At 43.7% G+C, this 19,681-nt stretch overlaps 2 protein-coding genes across 5 annotated transcripts; both read left to right on the plus strand.

The window, feature by feature from the left end:
- Positions 1-1,557: 1,557 nt before the first annotated feature.
- Positions 1,558-13,094, plus strand: LOC109879101 (PR domain zinc finger protein 4-like). Its single transcript, XM_020471287.2, has 11 exons — positions 1,558-1,652; positions 2,369-2,425; positions 2,545-2,660; positions 2,779-2,967; positions 3,116-3,850; positions 4,065-4,214; positions 6,572-6,690; positions 6,837-6,922; positions 7,024-7,574; positions 11,528-11,696; positions 11,965-13,094. Exons 3-11 carry the CDS (start codon positions 2,546-2,548, stop codon positions 12,311-12,313), a joined length of 2,463 nt encoding a protein of 820 aa, XP_020326876.1. The 5' UTR covers positions 1,558-1,652; positions 2,369-2,425; position 2,545; the 3' UTR covers positions 12,314-13,094.
- On the plus strand, positions 7,190-18,956 carry LOC109879102 (transmembrane protein 209). 4 transcript variants are annotated; one of them, XM_031798078.1, is made up of 16 exons: positions 7,190-7,574; positions 11,528-11,696; positions 11,965-14,228; positions 14,347-14,405; positions 14,547-14,678; positions 14,834-15,060; positions 15,298-15,490; positions 15,746-15,921; positions 16,042-16,113; positions 16,218-16,314; positions 16,407-16,532; positions 16,739-16,836; positions 16,934-17,048; positions 17,135-17,232; positions 17,360-17,433; positions 17,846-18,956. In XM_031798078.1, exons 3-16 carry the CDS (start codon positions 14,089-14,091, stop codon positions 17,898-17,900), a joined length of 1,662 nt encoding a protein of 553 aa, XP_031653938.1. In that variant the 5' UTR covers positions 7,190-7,574; positions 11,528-11,696; positions 11,965-14,088; the 3' UTR covers positions 17,901-18,956. The 4 variants fall into 4 exon arrangements, with proteins under 4 accessions (XP_031653938.1, XP_020326878.1, XP_031653939.1 ...); XM_031798079.1 differs by lacking the exons at positions 7,190-7,574; positions 11,528-11,696 and having other exon boundaries at positions 12,372-12,977; positions 13,111-13,244; positions 14,107-14,228; XM_020471289.2 differs by lacking the exons at positions 7,190-7,574; positions 11,528-11,696 and having other exon boundaries at positions 12,366-13,244; positions 14,107-14,228; positions 17,132-17,232.
- Positions 18,957-19,681: the final 725 nt, after the last annotated feature.

Genomic DNA, 19,681 nt, shown 5'->3' on the forward strand with positions numbered 1-19,681 from the left:
GCCTCCGTGAGAGAAACAGTGCAACTTTTAACCTGATTTAGCATCTGATAGCAGGCTTTACAGAGTCTACGGTGTTCGTTGTCAAAATGCACTGTCTTGTGGCTTTTTGTCAAAATCAAGTGATCAACATGTTCATTGAAATGAATGATAGAGAGTACACAGCTCATGGATATAACTTTCACGTCATTTTTCTGGAACAAACCTCAACAAGGATGCAATAAAGTGAAAGGAAATACAATTTATTCGTTTTCACACAGTTCTAGAAACTCAACTCTCCACTGTCGCTGTTCTTTGACTCGCCGTCGCTGTAGCATTCTGTCATCTTTGACACGGGCGCACGGCTGCGCATCTCTCCAGCTGACATTTCAACTATCCCACCACCACTGGACACGTTGACATCTAACAGACTCTGCAAGTGTTTAATGTAGTATATTGCAGCACGAAGTGTCTCCACTTTGCTGAGTCTTTTGTCCTCGAACTCTTGGGGAAGATGCTCCCGGAGCCGTGCGTATCCCTCGTTTACGCAGCGCACCCGCTGCCGTTCCCTTTCGTTCCTTTTCCGAATGAACGCTGGCTCGAATGAATAGTCATAGACACCGATGTGCCTGTGGAATGGGAAATACGAGAGACTCCCTGCGAATCTCTGACCGTACACAGGATCCAGGTAGGTTGTTGTGTCCAGAGAAAAGGGCAGTCCACGCGTGCCCTTGTAATGCGCTATCTGGTGATCCATGGAGAGGCCGAGCGCTATGGGTCTGACATATGGCATGCGCTCAAATAATCCCTTCTTGTGGTCCGACAACTCTCTGCAAAGAAAAAAATATTTTAGAGTTGATTTATGCTGGTTATATAGGCTATTCATTATAACACAAAACTCTCAGGTTAGCCTATCATCATGGAAACTATGAAAGTCATCCCACCCATGGTTTAATTAGAAATTATAGGCTATTTCTAACTTTCATGCATCTTCATTTTCCCAACCCCCAAAGCCTTCGAAATTACAGTGTTAAATAAATGGCACAGACTCGAACATTCCCATTAATTCCACAATTGAATTCATGACCTGAGTTTACCTCGTCACAGAGTCTTCATAATCATCTCTCATCGTGCGTTATCTCCTTTCCCCGTTTATGTTTGTCTATTGAAGTATGCAGGTGAAATTGTAACCTGTTATAAAACAAGTTGTCACATCCCCATGCCCTCTGTCTGTGACAATCTCTAGTTTTTGTTGGTTATCATGCCAGGTGGGTGTGATCTTAAACTGGGCGGGGAGAAATACATATGTAACCCTTTCTCTCAAGACAAAACTACAGTGTGCTATGTATATGAGTAGACATGTATTACTGAAAAATAATTGGGGATTTACTTTTGACAGCAAAAGGATAGTGGGGCCAATGGGAGATATAACTGTCAAACAAAAGCCAAGTCTAATTTGCATATCGAATAAGCATCCAAGTAATTTAATTTAAGTTACATTTACAAAGTGGACCTGTGCAGCCTAAAAACCTTTTTGTTTGGGTCCGTGATAAAATAAAATAAACAGAGGCTTTGGCAAATGACCTCAGATCAGATGTTCATCCTGCAGCGCAGCTGCCTGCAATGCGCATGCTCAGTGTGTCACGCTGTCATGGACCCGAAGAGGAAGCCTTTTGGTATTTTAGCTTTTGTTTTCATACAATTTTAACTTACTGTATGCTCCATTTTTATATATTGCATGAATATACAACATCGCAGCATTGTCTTTGAATCGTCAACGTCAGCTATACGCTCAAATGGGGATCGTAACGTTTTTTTTTAGGTCAAATTGTTAGTTTCTCTTGATTCTCGTTAACGCTATTCTTAGCATGCTAGCTAGATAGCCAGCTAACTACATTACCAATGGTATTCATGTGTAGCGAAAAGGTGCAATATGCGGGAATCGTTCCGCCTTTACCTAATAGTTGGCCTAATTTAAGTTTGTGACAAAACAAACAATGGATCGTGTAGAGAATAATCTCCCCATGTAAATCGCTGTGAAATATATATGAATTAAATCAGAAATATTGTACTTTCTGCTGTTTGACTCGCTTTCAATGAGTGACAGATCTATAAGTCACATGTCTATGTGAATTTGGTCTGGTCGCCCAAAAAGTTCCATTTTGCAGCTACTGTATGTGAAATTGGTCAGGCCCCCCAAAAAGTTCCATATTGCTTACTTTGTTGATAGGGTCTCAGGGCAGTGGCTCTGATTTGGGACTGGAACATGCTCTATGAAAGAGATATCTTGTTATTAGCTAGCTAACTTATGCATTGTCATATTTTGCTACATGTTTTGGTGAATGTGACATGAAGCAAATTGATGATTGGTATCTGTGTCTATCCTCTCCAGCCAGCAGAATGCACACATTTCACACTATCTTGGATGAGCACACACTGCCGAAGTCAGGTATCCAACCACTTTGATAGACTTTCCACACACATTTTAATGTTTTTCTTTTGTCAGCCTCAAATGGGATATTACACAGCGTTTTCTAACACCTTAGACTTTTGTTGATTCCTCTCCAGAATGAATGACATGAACCTCAGCTCTGTTGGGATGGACCAGTTAAGTGTGCCCGCTGTGAGTGCCAGTCATCTGGGTCTACCCACCTCCCCAACACACAACCCCATCACTACACCAGGTAAAACACATTCACTTATCTGGTGAAACTACATTATATTAATTTGTTTACATATTTATGGTAATTATAGTTGTTGATACAATGGTCGATACATTAGTTTTGTCCCCCTTTACTTCAGGCATGTCTGTGGCTATACCCAGCCTGGGGCCCTCTCTTGGGTCTCTGCCCTCTGCTCTGTCGCTCATGCTGCCAATGGGTCCTCTTGGTGACCGAGGGGTCATGTGTGGCCTTCCAGAGAGGAACTACTCATTACCTCCCCCCCCCTACCCACACCTGGAGAGTAGCTACTTCAGACACATACTGCCAGGTAGGGCTGAGCACTTCTCTTCACCACGGTCTGTTATCTCCATTGTATCTCTCATGGATATCTTAAGGATTCATGGCATTACACCATGACACGTTTGCTAGTCTATATGTACATGGATTGGATATGATTTCTCTTTCTCTCTATCAAGGTATTCTGTCTTACCTGGCAGACCGGCCTCCCCCTCAGTACATTCACCCCAGCAGTCTGAACATGGACGGGACTCTCTCTGTGTCCAGCCAGAACCCCTCAGGGCTGGACCCTTACAGTGGCCCTGGAGGCCCTCTGGAACAGGGCCTGGTGTCCCTGGACTCCCGTCAGGTCAGTGGCCAGGGAGACCTCCACCAGGGTGGGGGCCACGAGGTGCAGCTGGACTCCACAGGGCTGAACATGGAGTCCCGGGTCAGCAGCCCCATGTCCCCAGACAGGATGGGAGAGGACCTGGCCAACATGGAGGGGGTGGTGGGGGCTGAGAACCAACAGCAGCTGGGAGGGAGGGGCCAGAACCACGAGGGCCTGGGAAGAGTTGAGTCCTCTGGGGGCGTGATGCCCCTGCACGGGCCTGGCCTGGAGCTTCCTGTGGGGATGGAGCCAGAGCACCTAGGGGGCCGGGTGGGGAACTCAGGGGGAGGCGGTCTGGGGGAGTCTTTACACAGCTCAGGGGAGCTGAACTCTGGGGTGGTGAGTGTGGTGCTCACCCAGTCCCAGCTGGAGCCTGTGTCCCTCCATGGTCATTCGGGTATGGGCCTAGAGCCAGTGAACGTGTCCCCCATCACGGCAGAGGTGTCCATGGGGCCAGAGAACAGCCTGTTGCTGGTCAACTCCACCCTGCAGCTGGAGGACTCCACCTCCAACAAGGAGAATATGGTCACTGCCTTCACCATCTGTGAGTAAGAGGGAAGAATGGCAGACGTTTTGTGTTTACTTGCGCTGAGTTATTACTGGGCACGGTGGCTCATTTTTGGTCTGTAAGGAACATTTTAGCTTGGTAATGTATAAAACTCTTCCAGCTTACTGTTCTGTTCTTGTCATCCATTGGAAGTCTTTGAACTTCTGATCTGTATATCTTTCTTAAATTGTTATGTTGCGTTTGTGAACAGGGTGTACGTTGTGTGAGCGCTCGTATCCCTCCGACTGCCCAGAGCACGGCCCAGTCACCTTTATCCCTGACACGCCCATCCAGAGCAGAGCCCGTCTCTCCCTTCCTCGCCCGCTCTGCCTCCGCATCTCTGTAGCTGATGAGCCTTTTGGTATGGAAACCGCTGTGGAAGATGCAAGTTCGCTTCTAATGTCCTGTTTCTAACTCCATCTGTTTTCATGTGTCCTTTCAATTTGATTGCTTATTCACTGAGTGTACAAATCATTGAGAACACCTTCCTAATATCGAGTGATTAGAACAGCCTCAATTCATCGGGGCATGGACTCTACAAGGTGTCAGGTGTTCCTCAGGGATGCTGGCCCTTGTTGACTCCAACGCTTCCCACAGTTGTTTCAAGTTGGCTTGATGTCCTTTTCTGTGGTGGACCATTCTTCATACGTTAAATTATTGAGCGTGAAAAACCCAGTAGCGTTGCCGTTGTAGACACAAACTGGTGCGCCTGGCACCGACTACCATACCCTGTTCAAAGGCAGACATCTTTTATATTGCCTATTCGCCCTCTGAATGGCACACATACACACTCCATGTCTCAATTGTCTCAAGGCTTTTAAACTCCTTCGTTAACCTGTCTCACCCTCTTCATCTACACTGGTTGAAGTGGATTTAACAAGTGGTGTCAATAAGGGATCATAGCTTTCACCTTGAGTCACCTGGCCAGTTGATGTCATGGAAAGAGCAGGTGTTCTTAATGTTTTGTACGCTCAGTGTATATTGATTTGCACATTTCCATGTGAAAGGACCCATAAGCACCAACGTGAAGTTCATAGAAGCATTTAAAATTGTGTGTCAAATGAAAGCCAAGAGTCAATATATATATTTTACATGAATGCATATATACATTTTTCAACCATGTTCCCTCCTAAAATGGTTGAATAAGCAAAGGCTTTGATTTCTGGTCAAACAGAGGGAAAGTAGGTCTTAGAAAACCTCTACCAGGAAAAAGTCTTAATAGGTATTAGAAATAGATAAAAACACAATAATGATGAAGACCCCTGCCAACTAATGTCAACACTTATATTTGGTTTTGGAGACTTTTCCCTGCCTTCTGTATGTTTAAAAAACATTTTGTGGCTTGAAATTACGTTTCCAAAAACCCGTCTCTTTTGCGATATGTTCTCATTTCTCTCCCCAATGAGGAGGGATGCCCATGAAAAAGGTAGACATATCAATTAGTTAGTGTTTTTACTGATATTTTGTTTAGGAATGATTCATTGATTAAAACAGTGGTGTACAGGAATGTATAGTTCAGTAGTGTACAGTACAGGAATGTATAGTTCAGTAGAGTACAGTACAGGAATGTATAGTTCAGTAGTGTACAGTACAGGAATGTATAGTTCAGTAGAGTACAGTACAGGAATGTATAGTTCAGTAGAGTACAGTACAGGAATGTATAGTTCAGTAGAGTACAGTACAGGAATGTATAGTTCAGTAGTTTACAGTACAGGAATGTATAGTTCAGTAGAGTACAGTACAGGAATGTATAGTTCAGTAGAGTACAGTACAGGAATGTATAGTTCAGTAGTTTACAGTACAGGAAAGTATTGTTCAGTAGTGTACAGTACAGGAATGTATAGTTCAGTAGTTTACAGTACAGGAAAGTATAGTTCAGTAGTTTACAGTACAGGAATGTATAGTTCAGTAGTGTACAGTACAGGAATGTATAGTTCAGTAGTTTACAGTACAGGAAAGTATAGTTCAGTAGAGTACGGTACAGGAAAGTATAGTTCAGTAGTGTACAGTACAGGAATGTATAGTTCAGTAGTGTACAGTACAGGAATGTATAGTTCAGTAGTGTACAGGAATGTATAGTTCAGTAGTGTACAGTACAGGAAAGTATAGTTCAGTAGTGTACAGGAATGTATAGTTCAGTAGTGTACAGGAAAGTATAGTTCAGTAGTGTACAGGAATGTATAGTTCAGTAGTGTACAGTAGAGGAAAGTATAGTTCAGTAGAGTACAGTACAGGAAAGTATAGTTCAGTAGTGTACAGGAATGTATAGTTCAGTAGTGTACAGGAATGTATAGTTCAGTAGTGTACAGGAATGTATAGTTCAGTAGTGTACAGGAATGTATAGTTCAGTAGTGTACAGGAATGTATAGTTCAGTAGAGTACAGTACAGGAAAGTATAGTTCAGTAGTGTACAGGAATGTATAGTTCAGTAGTTTACAGTACAGGAAAGTATAGTTCAGTGAACACTAGATTTGAGTACTGAACTTTACTATACTTTACTGAACTCTGTATTGAACTCTACTGTACTGTGCTCTACTCTACTCTGAGCTCGACTGTACTGTAATGTACTCTACTGTGTTTGCCACACATTTTAAGTGAAACATCTGAGTCTCAGCGTTACTCTATTCCGTTACTGTGGAATTGCCCATTCAAAAACAACTTACAGCTTGTTTGCCCATCATTAATATCTCTATATGGGTGTGTGTGTGTGTCTCTAAGGAGTGTTTGCTCGGGACATAATACCTCCCAGGACCTGCTTTGGACCCATGGTGGGTCAGCACTGTAGCAACGTAGACCTGCAAGACTGGCCAGACAAGGACACCCCTCAGATATGGAAGGTCAGTGGCTTACAACATCCATATCTCCTCATTTAGATTTCAGATGACCTTATCGTAGAATTGCATGTGAGTCAATGAAATGCTATGTCAATTATTTGGATGAAGGGAGGCACCATTCTGACCAGTAGATGGCGGTGTTGTTTCAGATGTTCCACAACAACGTGCTGGAGTTCTGTATCGTCACCACAGATGAGAATGAATGCAACTGGATGATGTTTGTCCGCAAGGCAAGGTAATTATCACTTAGTGAAGCAATCTCATGGATTTGGCTCAGTGTTATTATTTTTGATCCAAAATGGCTGCCACTCAGATATGTGGTGTCTCTGTGAGCAGGACCAGAGAGGAGCAGAACCTGGTGGCCTACCCCGACAACGGGAAGCTGTTCTTCTGCACGTCCACAGAGATCCTCCCAGACCAGGAGCTGCTCTTCTACTACACCAGGGACTACTGCAGGCAGATGGGGGTCCCCCAGGTCCCAGAGGGCCAGGTGTGCCAGTGCGGCAAAGAGTGCCAGTCCTTCGCCGAGCTCAAGTCCCACCTGAGCAGCCACAACAACCATGGCCATTCCCACAGCCCCAGCCAGGACCACCACCAGGAGGGCAAGCTGCCCAGCGGTACCTCCATCTCCTCCTCATCCCCCTGGGCCTGCCACTCCCACAACAGCAGCCTCTCTCATAACACTAACAACTCTGGCTCCAACACACACAGACACTCGCTTGAGAGGAAGTACAAGTGCAGTATGTGCTCGCGGGCATTCACCACGTCCACTAAGCTCAACGTGCACTTCATGGGACACGTGGGGATGAAGCCGCACAAGTGTGAATACTGCAGCAAGGCCTTCAGTGATCCGAGCAACCTGAGGATGCACCTCAAGATACACACAGGTAGGGGATGGGTGGCGTGGCCTACACTCACACGTGCACACATACACACATACACATTGACATGGGATCTCTCAACATAGCAGCTTAGCATTTTCTGTGTCAGTCTCGGGTGTTTTTAGATGAGTTACGATATTATTGAAGGCGTTTTAAAACACATGGTTCTACTGTATACAATACCAGTCAAAAGTTTGGACACCTACTCATTCAAGTGTTTTTCTTTACTTGAACTATTTTCTACATTGTAGAATAATGGTGAACACATCAAAACTATGAAATAACATATATGGAATTATGTAGTAACCAAAGAAGTGTTAAACAAATCAAAATATATTTTCGATTTTCGATTCTTCAAAGTAGCCAGCCTTTGCCTTGATGACAGCTTTGTACACTCTTGGCATTCTCTCAACCAGCTTCACCTGGAATGCATTTCCAACAGTCTTGAAGGAGTTCCCACATATGCTGAGTACTTGTTGGCTGCTTTTCCTTCACTCTGAGATCCAACACATCCCAAACCATCTCAATTGGGTTGAGGTCGGGTGATGGTGGAGGCTAGGTTATCTGATGCTGCACCATCACTCTCCTTGGTCAAATAGCCCTTACACAGACTGGAGGTGTGTTGGGTAATTGTCCTGTTGAAAAATGATAGTGATAGTCCCACTAAGCGCAAACCAGATGGGATGGCGTAATCGCTACAGAATGCTGTGGTAGCCATGCTGGTTAAGTGTGCCTTGAATTCTAAATAAATCACACAGTGTCACCAGCAAAGCACCCCCACACCATTACACCACCTCCTTCATGCTTCACGGTGGGAACCACACATGCTGAGCTCATCTGTTCACCTACTCTGCGTCTCACAAAGACATGGCGGTTGGAACCAAAAATCTCAAATTTGGACTCATCAGACCAAAGGACAGAATTCCACCGGTTTAATGTTCATTGCTCTTGTTTCTTGACCCAAGCAAGTCTCTTCTTATCAGTGTCCTTTTAATAAACTTTTCAGAAATTCGACCATGAATGCCTGATTCACTCAGTCTCCTCTAAACAGTTGTTGAGATGTGTCTGTTACATTAACTTTGTGAAGCATTTATTTGAGCTGCAATTTATGAGGCTGGTAACTCTAAGGACCTTATCCTCTGAAGGAGAGGTAACCCTGGGTCTTCCTTTCCTGTGGCAGTCCGCATGAGAGCCAGTTTCAACATAGCGCTTGATGGTTTTTGCGACTACACTTGAAGAAACTTTTTGAAATTTTCGGCATTGACTGACCTTCGTGTCTTAAAGTAATGGTGGAATGTCGTTTTTCTTTGCTTATTTGAGCTGTTCTTGCCATAATATGGACTTGGCCTTTTACCAAATATGGCTATCTTCTGTATACCACCCTTACCTTGTCACAACACAATTGATTGGCTCAAAGGCATAAAGAAGGAAAGAAATTTCACAAATACATTTTTAACAATGCACACCTGTTAATCGAAATGCATTCCAGGGGACTACCTCATGAATCTACGGCTGGCCATGCTTTCCACCTGGCTACCCCTACCCAGGTCAACAGACCTGCATCCCCCACAGCAATTTGCCCAAGCTTCCCCCAAATCCACATAGCCGATGTTCTGAAAAGCTGCTAAATCTGGACCCCTACAAATCAGCCGGGCTAGACAATCTGGACCCTCTCTTTCTAAAATTATCCGCTGCAATTGTTACAACCCCTATTACTAGCCTGTTCCACCTCTTTCGTATCGTCTGAGATCCCCAAAGATTGGAAAGCTGCCGCGGTCATCCCCCTCTTCAAAAGGGGAACCACTCTAGACCCAAACTGTTACAGACCGATATCTATCCTACCCTGCCTTTCTAAGGTCTTCGAAAGCCAAGTTAACAAACAGATCACCAACCATTTTGAATCCCACTGTACCTTCTCCGCTATGCAATCTGGTTTCCAAGCTGGTCATGGGTGCACCTCAGCCACGCTCAAGGTCCTAAACGATATCATAACCGCCATCGATAAGAGACAATACTATGCAGCTGTATTCATCGGCCTGGCCAAGGTTTTAGACTCTGTCAATCACCACATTCTTATCGGCAGACTCAACCGCCTTGGTTTCTCAAATTACTTCCTCGCCTGGTTCACCAACTACTTCTCCGAAAGAGTTCAGTGTGTCAAATCGGAGAGCCTGTTGTCTGGAACTCTGGCAGTCTCTATGGGGGTGCCACAGGGTTCAATTCTCTACAAATACCTAGGTGTCTGGTTAGATTGTAAACTCGCCTTCCAGACTCATATTAAGCATCTCAAGTTCAAAATGAAATCAAGAATCGGCTTCCTATTTCGCAACAGCCTCCTTCACTCATGCTGCCAAACATACCCTCGTAAAACTGATTATCCTGCCGATCCTTGACTTCGGCGATGTCATTTACAAAATAGCCTCCCACACTCTACTCAGAAAATTGGATGCAGTCTATCACAGTGCCATCCATTTTGTCACCAAAGCCCCATATACTACCCACCACTGTGGCCTGTATGCTCTCGTTGGCTGACCCTCGCTTCATATTCGTCGCCAAACCCACTGGCCATCCAGGTCATCTGTAAGTCTTTGCTAGGTAAAGCCCTGCCTTATCTCAGCTCACTGGTCACCATAGCAGCACCCACCTGTAGCACGCGCTCCAGCAGGTATATTTCACTGGTCATCCCCAAAGCCAATTCCTCCTTTGACCGCCATTCCCTCCAGTTCTCTGCTGCCAATGACTGGAAAAAATTGCAAAAATCACTGAAGCCCGGAGACTCATTTCTCTCTCTCTAACTTTAAGCACCAGCTGTCAGAGCAGGTCACAGATCACTGCACCTGTACATAGCCCATCTGTAAATAGCCCATCCAACTACCTCATCCCCATACTGTTATTTATTTTTTGCTCCTTTGCACCCCAGTATCTCTACCTGGATATTAATCTGCTGCACGTCTATCACTCCAGTGTTTAATTGCTAAATTGCAATTATTTTGCCACTATGGCCTATTTATTGCCTTACCTCCCTTATCTTACCTCATTTGCACACACTGTTTATAGACTTTTCTATTGTGTTATTGACTGTATGTTTGTTTATTCTATGTGTGACTCTGTGTTGTTGTTTGTGTCGCACTGCTTTGCTTTATCTTGGCCAGGTCGCAGTTGTAAATGGGAACTTGTACTCAACTGCCTACCTGGTTAAATAAAGGTGAAGTAAAAATGAAATCTAGTTGAGAGAATGCCAAGAGTGTGCAAAGCTGTCATCAAGGCAAAGCGTGGCTACTTTGTGGCTGCTTTTAAGAATCTCAAATCTAAAATACATTTAGATTTGTTTTAACACTTTTTTTGGTTACTACACGATTCCATATGTGCTATTTCATAGTTTTGATGTCTTCACTATTCTACAATGTAGAAAATAGTAAAAACAAAGAAAAACCCTTGAATGAGTAGGTGTGTCCCAACTTTACTGGTACTGTATAAGGTGATTATATGGTCTACATACAGTGCCTTGCGAAAGTATTCGGCCCCCTTGAACTTTGCGACCTTTTGCCAGACTATCACAGTGCAGGTGCATTTATACGGAGACTTGATTACACACAGGTGGATTGTATTTATCATCATTAGTCATTTAGGTCAACATTAGATCATTCAGAGATCCTCACTGAACTTCTGGAGAGAGTTTGCTGCACTGAAAGTAAAGGGGCTGAATAATTTTGCACGCCCAATTTTTCAGTTTTTGATTTGTTAAAAAAGTTTGAAATATCCAATAAATGTCGTTCCACTTCATGATTGTGTCCCACTTGTTGTTGATTCTTCACAAAAAAATACAGTTTTATATCTTTATGTTTGAAGCCTGAAATGTGGCAAAAGGTCGCAAAGTTCAAGGGGGCCGAATACTTTCGCAAGGCATTGTATGCTTCTCATATAGGTTTTACTCACTCTAACCTCAGGTGCTCCCACAGGTCAGAAGAACTACAGGTGTAATGTGTGTGAGAAGTCGTTCACTCAGAAGGCCCACATGGCGTCTCATATGGTGATTCACACGGGGGCCAAGAACTTCAAGTGTGACCTGTGTGACAGGATGTTCATCAGGAAGCAGGACCTCAAGCAGCACATGTTCACACATACACAGTAAGTTTAAACTTAAGCAAGCTATTGACAATGAGTGGTATGGGAAAAGTATTGGTTCCAGTCAATAGCCTGTAACCAGGGCCCAAAGTTTCTGCCCGGGTCACATGGCCAGGGAAAACTCCTGGACATAAGACATATTGGTAAACACATTTTATGAAGTGTCTGGATTTCCATCAGTCTATTTTCCTCTGTTTTTATCACCATTTCCCCTTCTCTCCCTCTGTACTCTTTTCTCCACCCCTCTCCCATCATCATTCCCAATGCACAGAGAGCGTCAGATCCACTGCCCCAAGTGTGACAAACATTTCTTGAGGACCAACCACCTGAAGAAGCACATGAACTCCCATGAGGGTCGCCGGGACTACATCTGTGAGAAGTGTGAGAAGGGCTTCCTCACCAAATACCACCTCACCAGACACCTCAAGATCTGCAAAGGCCCCAAGACTGACCGAGGGGCCCAGGAAGAGGAGGGGGAGGAAGAGGATGATGATGATGAAGAAGAAGATGATGATGAAGAGGAAGGAGAGGAAGTCGAGAGACTGATAGATCCAGATAGCAGAGAAGACTGTGGGTTAGAGGGATATGATTCTGAGAAACCTTTGTCCCCACACAATTGACTGTGACCTCAATGTGCCATTACTAGAAATGCTAATTTATTTCCTTATTTTTAACTGTTTAGTTTGTTTTGCCAAAATCTCATTTGTTGTGTCAGGTTCAGGTTTATTTTCAAATATCAGTTTAACATTGGGCACAATCAAACAAGTATAAACCAGATTTTAATGTAGAGCTATTGTATGTGCTTAGGCTTCATGTTTTATTTCATCAGGTACATTTCCCTTGCCTAACAGCTAATCATCAATTGTTTTCCCGCTGCTCTATCATCGCTCCATACATCAGTATGAAACTGCCATCCTAGAAGTCGTTTGTGCCGACGAGAAGTGATTCATGTAGGCTGGCTTTGGCCCAACCCATTGGTCACTGGGACCAATCAGAATGTGTTTGCATTCTTAAAGAGTCGGGGGAGGAAAGCAAATTCAAACTCATCATAGAGAACAAACGTTAGCTGGTGTGCCATTTGGCCGGAGCGATGTGGCTGGGTAGCCAGGCAATAATCATCCTAGAAAAAGTTATGTTTTAACTCAAAAGCCATGGCCTTTTAACACACAATAGTTTTTTTTTAATAGTGGTCATCTCTTTATGGAATAGATACTGAGTTTGAGTCTCTCTGGATGCTGACGGCTAGCTAGATGCTGGCTCTGCTGCTGGTTGAATGTTGAAGAGGTATTGTGATGTGTCGGCCACATCTTTTTGTATGTATGTATGTACAAATATATGAATGATGTAAAACGTCAGAATTCCTTATCGATTGTGATAATGTACAAAAAATTACATTCCACATCTCATTTGTAACAAGGTATTACTCGATCCACATCAGTGGCATGTTTTGAAAAGGGGCGGGTGTACAGAACGGAAGTAGTTAGACTGCTCTAGGACATTACACTTCCGGTTGAAATACAAAATTTGTGCAGCGCCGTTGGAGCTAACGGGGTATGTATGAAATGTACTTATATTTAGCTGTATTTACTCTATTCAATTACACTTATTGGTGGTATGAATGACTAAGTAAAAATAAGTTAAACAAGTTGGTAAAAACAAAAGTCATACTTTGCCAGTGATTCAGTGTTTTTATTAGCTAACTAATTGCTGACGTTCGCATGCTATGCTAGCCAGCCAGCCAGCCAACTGGTTGCCAGAAGATACTGACCCTAACGTTATGCTTGTTTACACTGAGCTGCACTGGGGTCGGAAAGCATTCATGGTTACATTAAGACACCTTGGAGCCGGCGTGAGATATTGGTCGGAAAACGTACCTCGATGAAGGGATGGGATATGCCAGTGACACTGTACTCCAAATTTGACTATTACCCACAATGATACATTGAGAAGATTGAACCACTGCTCGTTTTATTGGCTTCATGCCAGCTAGCAGCAGCAATCGATCGAAGCCATTTTGGAATTGTAGTGTCAGGCAATTAGCTCCTTTTATTGGTCAACATGTGCCATTCCATAATGGCTACTGCCAACTAGCCTGAGGACGAAAATAGTATTTAAATCTTTTCGGTGGAGCAGTGTGGATAAAGGTCCAATTTGGTGAACAGTGGCATATCCTATCCCTGCATTGTGGTAAGTTTTCCGACCCATATCTTTTGCCGGCGCCACGGTGTCTTAATGAAACTAACCATGATTGCGTTCCGACCCCATTGCCGCTCAGTGCAAGAAAGTGTAAAGGTGGGGTCGGAATGTCGAGTGTCAGACACACTGGTTTATTTAGAAACTAGTTAACCCTTCTGTCTGAATTAAGCAGCCAACAGTGTGATAACGCTATGTGGACATGTCTCCGATGAAACAGGAGGGCATGTCTACTCTCATCGACAGGACGATGAGGATGAGGAGGGAGGAGCAGGCACGCCAGGTGGTCCTCGCCTGGGCAGTCCTCAATGTGTCGCTAGCTGGCATGATCTACACAGAGATGTAGGTTGTGTTTTCTTGTCAACGACTGACTCGCATGATTAGTAGCCTGTTGCAGATGCCTAACTGGAAGCAAGTGGTGCCAATGCCTCTCACAGTAATATGTACATTGTCCTCTCAGGTCAGGGAAACTGCTGAGCCTGTACTTCAGCATCTCTTACTGGCCTATTTGGTACATAGGTGAGTGCTCTGGTTGCTGTGGAAAGAAGTTAAACATTGTTTTGGGAGGGAATGCCCAGGTGTGGAACTGATGCACACTGGTTACAGATGAGCAATAACTTGTCATTCATATTATCTCTCCTTCCTTTTCCTTTCCCACAGAGCTGGCCTTCGCCTCAGTCTTCAGCCTTAATGCCCTGTTTGACTTCTGGAAGTACTTCAAGTACACCATGGCCCCCTCTACCATTGCTGTTACCCCTGAACAGCACCGTCTTCTTGGCCTCAGAAACTCAAGTGAGTCATTGGCTGCAGAGTGGTTAAGGTGACGGCGTTGTACATGTTTTGATGTATATTCTATGAACCCCAAATGTAGTCTATCCCTCTTGTACGTTTGTCTTTTTAAACTGCCCAAATCAATGAATACTATGTTGGTCTTCATCTCTACTCAGGTATCCAGGCATCACCCCCGCTGAAGCAAGAAAAGCAGGAGGCTCAAGCCCCGGCTCAGTCGTCACCCCTCCAGGGTCAGAGTGTGCTCAGCTTCAGTCCCTCCAGGCCGGCCAGCACCAGCCCCAAGTTCTCCCCCAGCTGTGTTCCCGGATACAGCCCCCTATTGAGCAGCCCGTCCACCCCGGGCAGCGGGGGACACTTCTCCCCCTCCCTGGCCTTTGGGAAGGTCTGTCAGACTCGCAATGCTCTTTATTATCTAGCTATCAATCTGATGCATTTGTGTTGGGTGTCTGTCAATTAATCTGGTACTGTAACCAAGACACTATTTAGCTACCATTATCCTTTCACGTTTCCTGTGTTGTGGCTATCACTTTTTGGTTTTCCTTGTCATGTCTGAAATCTACTGGCATGAAGTCAGGGAGATAATGCTTTCCCATTTGTAACAGCTTTCTGTTGATTTCAGTTGAACTTCAGCCCCCCCTCATCCTACCCCAGCAGCATTGGCCCAGTGGATGGCACCAGCCTGAGGGCACGCTATCGTACCTCTCCCTCCGTGTTCAACTCCCCCGGGGGCAAGGAGGACTACATGGAGTCCCTGAAGACCCTGGACAGGTTCCTCCGCACCGAAGAGGAGAAGAGCCACCGCAGTCAGTTAGGTAAGAGTCTGACGATGTAGCTTAGGCCTGGCCTTATTACCATTTTCACTATGCAGTACTACTAGTGAAACTCTTCTAGATAAAAAAAAAAAAAAATCTGGCCATGGCTCTCTTGATGAAGAGCTGTCAATCCCAATGTGACTTTCTTGGTTAAATAAAGGATAACAAATTATAATGAACTCCAACTGAGCTTTTGTCTCAACTGTGAAGAGCATTATTGTAATATACTGTATGCATCCTTTGACTGTTTCTCAGGGAGCCCAGAGTCTGTGTCGCCCTCCCACAGCCCGACATTCTGGAACTATAGCCGCTCGGTGGGGGATTACGCCCAGAGCCTGAGGAAGTTCCAGTACCAGCCGGCCTGCCGTTCCCAGGCCCCCTCAGCCAGCAAGGACGAGACAGACCTGGGCTCCAAACAGGCTGCAGAGGAGGTTCGAGGGATCGATCAATCGATTCATCAATAAAATAACTATTCTTTATTATACCAGATTATTATTGGATTTCCAAGCATGAATACACATTCTCCTGTAACCGTTCTTTTTGATCTGCAGGTTTGGGCCAGAATCACAACCAGTCGTCTCGTGGTGGACAGCATAGACAGCTGGACGGCCAAGCTCAGAAATGTAAGACTATATAACAAGCTTAGAAGTAACATTGAAGCTCTGGTAAAATCTGAAATTTAGTGTGAAAAAGTGGTTGATACGCGTGTAGTTTCTCTTTCTTTCAGTGGATAAATGACACCATTCTAGTGCCACTTGTGAAGGAGATGGACTCAGTAAATGGCCAGCTAAGGAGAATGGGCTGCTCTGAGCTCCAGATTGGAGGTATTTACTGCCCATATGCAATGGGGCAAAATGGGAAATGTAGTTTACGCCGACCCAGTTATACTTACCCAGTCTGTCGCCCTATTCAACAGAAGCCAGTATAGCCAGTCTAAAACAGGCTGCTGTTTTGAAGGCTTCAGTCATCCCCACCATGCCTGCTATTGTGCAGTACCTGGACATCACCCCTAATCAAGAGTATCTAGTGGAGAGGATCAAAGGTAGGCCTATGAGAGGTTACGTTTTGACTCCTTGCTTATTGACTGTGCTATATTCCTGTCATATACTATATGTGTCCACAACTGAGGGTCCAATACATTAGAGCCAAAGCAGCTAAGATTCTAGAGAGATTTGAGTCCAAGGTCAGAACTTGATGAAAGCAGAGATTGACATATCATTATTGACACTGTTTGTTTCCCCTTGTCAGAGCTGGCCCATAGTGGCTGCATGAGTTCTTTCCGCTGGAACAGGGGCGGGGATCTCAAAGCCAGGAAGTGGGACACAGACCTTCCTTCAGACTGTGCTGTGAGTCTCATGCATCACCCCTAGTCTCGACCAAAAAAAAGTTGTCATCTACTACATGGTTGAATTTCAAATACGTGATGTGTTTTCTCTCCATTAGATCCTCATGCATGTGCTGTGCACATACCTGGACTCCCGACTCCCGCCTCACCCCAAGTACCCCGACGGAAAGACCTTCACCTCGCAGCACTTCACACAGACGCCAGACAAACCTGGTAAGGCCAAGCGGCACAACACACACAGAATGGACATCGTTCTTCTCAATTTCTTTACTGATACCCTGTTCTTGTTTCTTAAGTAGACGTGACGAATGAAAACCTCTTCTGCGTTCACCAAAGTAGCACCAATCCCCCGCACTACCAACTTATCTACCAGGGCCATGTCTACAGCCTGCCCAAGGTAAGAACCAAATCTCTGCCTCTTTTGTTCCGATGGCCTTTTTGGACATGCCTCAAGTGAGTGAGATGTATCTGTCAAAAACCACATGTGCTCCATTCATTCAAGTCCCATCTGATTGTGCTCCCAGGGAAGGAACAACCTGTTCCACACAGTTCTCATGTTCCTCTTCGTCATCAAAACCAAGGAGTCTGGGATGCTGGGGTGAGTACTCCCAATTATTCCACTGTATAACTAACATGGGGTGGCAGGTAGCCTAGTGATGAGTGTTGGACCAGTAACCGAAAGGTTGCTAGATCGAATCCCCGAGCTGACACGGTAGAAATCTGTCGTTCTGCCCCTGAACAAGGCAGTTAACCAACTGTTCCTAGGCCGTAATTGTAAATAATAATTTGATCTTAACTGACTTGCCAAGTGAAATAAAATAAAAATCTGCATTTAAACTTCCCAGGCCAGGGTGCCATCACTGACTCCAGATGGGCACTGTAATCAGCTCTTTGTGATAATATGCCACTTTAATAAAGTAAACTTGTCAAGACCACATTGGCAATCAATCTCTATGTAAAACATTTGTGTTTTAATTGCACATAAGTTATACTTGTCTGTCTTTTTACAGGAGAGTAAATCTGGGCCTTTCAGGCGTGAACATCCTGTGGATATTTGGGGACTGATGCAATCTCTCCCTTCTTGAGCATTTCACAGCAGTGTCACAGAGGATGTTAGAGGGCAGATACTTCCTCAAATATTTTGTCACCTCAAGGTTTGTTTGTGAAACAATACATCGTAGCTTCTGATAACAACAATATTCTGTAGATGTTAGTTACCATAACTGTCCTCAGATCTAGGTTCATAAGGAAGCACTTATGAGAGTAACATTTTATTGTACATTTGTTGAGTCATTTTTCTGAGAAACAGCAGACCACATTTTTCACTTGAAAGTAGCTATTGTCATTTGTGACATTTTAAAATCAAATTATTACAAAGACCATGACTTAGTTTGATATTATGTTGCATCAAAAACAACAGTACTGTATTTTAACCCGAGACATCCACAATTTACTTGCTTTATTTGAAATATTCTGTGAATGTATCAGGATAGTGTCCTTGTAAATAGTATACCATTGGGTTGAACCCTCCTGGCTTGAATGTATGTCAGTGAGTTTTTCTTTTTGTATGAATTGTTTGAGAGAGCTTGAATATTGCAGCTAGGATGCTTGAGTTCTTCCTTTTTTGTTGAATGACAGGGTTTGGAGTGGAAGAAAGTTACCTGCGTACGAATGCATGGCTTTGTTTACCAGGGCTGCAGTTACTTGCATTGGCATGCATATTATATCTATTTTAACAACGTTAACAACGTTTGTTCCACGGTTCAAATGCTTGATAGATACAAAGCCATGCACATGGTATGCCTTTTAGAATTTCAATATTATGGAAGGTTCCAAGTAAATTGCTGTTATTTTTATTACCAAAGACTTTACTTGGAGAATTATGATGTATAGTGGTCAAAGAGGTGTCTTTTTATGATAGGTTGTGAGAATGTCATTTATTTTGATAAAAAAATAAAAATAGAAGCTAATTCAAAGATGGTAACAGGCTGCATGGACTTGTATGGGCTCATGGGGCAACTCCAATGCACTCCAACCCCCCTCATTCAATCAAATTTGAATTGTTTATACTGATGTGGTTTTCAATTGAGACATGGAAATAAACATAATTGATTGAGTTCATCTGTCTGTGGTTGAAAACATTTTTATGTTTCCATATATTTTTATTAGTTACTCTTTAGTCCTTACTCTTATCAATGTGACTAGATTTAGGTGCAAGAGCTCCACATTACCAGAACCCACCCCATGGTGGCAGTATTTATTTGCTCCCAGAACCCATTTTCTCTAGATTGACCTCATGAAATGTCAAATCAAATCAGTAAAGATATGTCATGTGCCGAACACATCAGGTGTTACCGTTGTAACACGTAACCGTGAAACGCGTGCTTGTAAGCATTAACCAATAATGCAGTTAAGAAAATATTCACAAAATAAATTAAAGTTAAATAATTATAAGCCACACATTAAATTAGCAATATGGCCATATGCAGATGTGCAGAGGGGGTTGTCAAATGAAAGGATGTAAGCAACCATTTCCAAGTTTTCCACTAATTAAATATTAATATTTTTCAATGGCATTGTGCAATGCGATGCAGAACTTGAAAGGCTTCAATTTACAAACATTTGCATTGCGTTCATATCAGAATACAGCATCATTGTAAATAGTTCAAATAAAGGTTAAATACATTCAAAATAATAACATTTTGTCACTGGTGCGTTTACTTTGTATTCTTGCTTAGAGGACTACACGTGAGACATCTTCAAATGTCTTTATGAATGATTATACTGTCCCCCCCCCCCCCCCCCCCCAGATGTCGTCAATGTGGTTTGGATACAAGACTTGAATC

Source organism: Oncorhynchus kisutch, linkage group LG19 (assembly GCF_002021735.2).
Source record: "Oncorhynchus kisutch isolate 150728-3 linkage group LG19, Okis_V2, whole genome shotgun sequence".
NCBI classification, from domain to species: domain Eukaryota; kingdom Metazoa; phylum Chordata; class Actinopteri; order Salmoniformes; family Salmonidae; genus Oncorhynchus; species Oncorhynchus kisutch.

What these genes read in the sequence shown, in the direction of transcription:
- LOC109879101 (XM_020471287.2), top strand. Translation starts at nt 2,546, where the DNA reads ATGAATGACATGAACCTCAGCTCTGTTGGGATGGACCAGTTAAGTGTG. An exon ending in CAACCCCATCACTACACCAG is followed by an intron (nt 2,661 to 2,778) that starts GTAAAACACATT and finishes CCTTTACTTCAG; the next exon opens with GCATGTCTGTGGCTATACCC. An exon ending in CACATGTTCACACATACACA is followed by an intron (nt 11,697 to 11,964) that starts GTAAGTTTAAAC and finishes CCCAATGCACAG; the next exon opens with AGAGCGTCAGATCCACTGCC.
- LOC109879102 (XM_031798078.1), top strand. Translation starts at nt 14,089, where the DNA reads ATGTCTCCGATGAAACAGGAGGGCATGTCTACTCTCATCGACAGGACG. An exon ending in CTGGCCTATTTGGTACATAG is followed by an intron (nt 14,406 to 14,546) that starts GTGAGTGCTCTG and finishes CCTTTCCCACAG; the next exon opens with AGCTGGCCTTCGCCTCAGTC. An exon ending in TCTAGTGGAGAGGATCAAAG is followed by an intron (nt 16,533 to 16,738) that starts GTAGGCCTATGA and finishes TCCCCTTGTCAG; the next exon opens with AGCTGGCCCATAGTGGCTGC.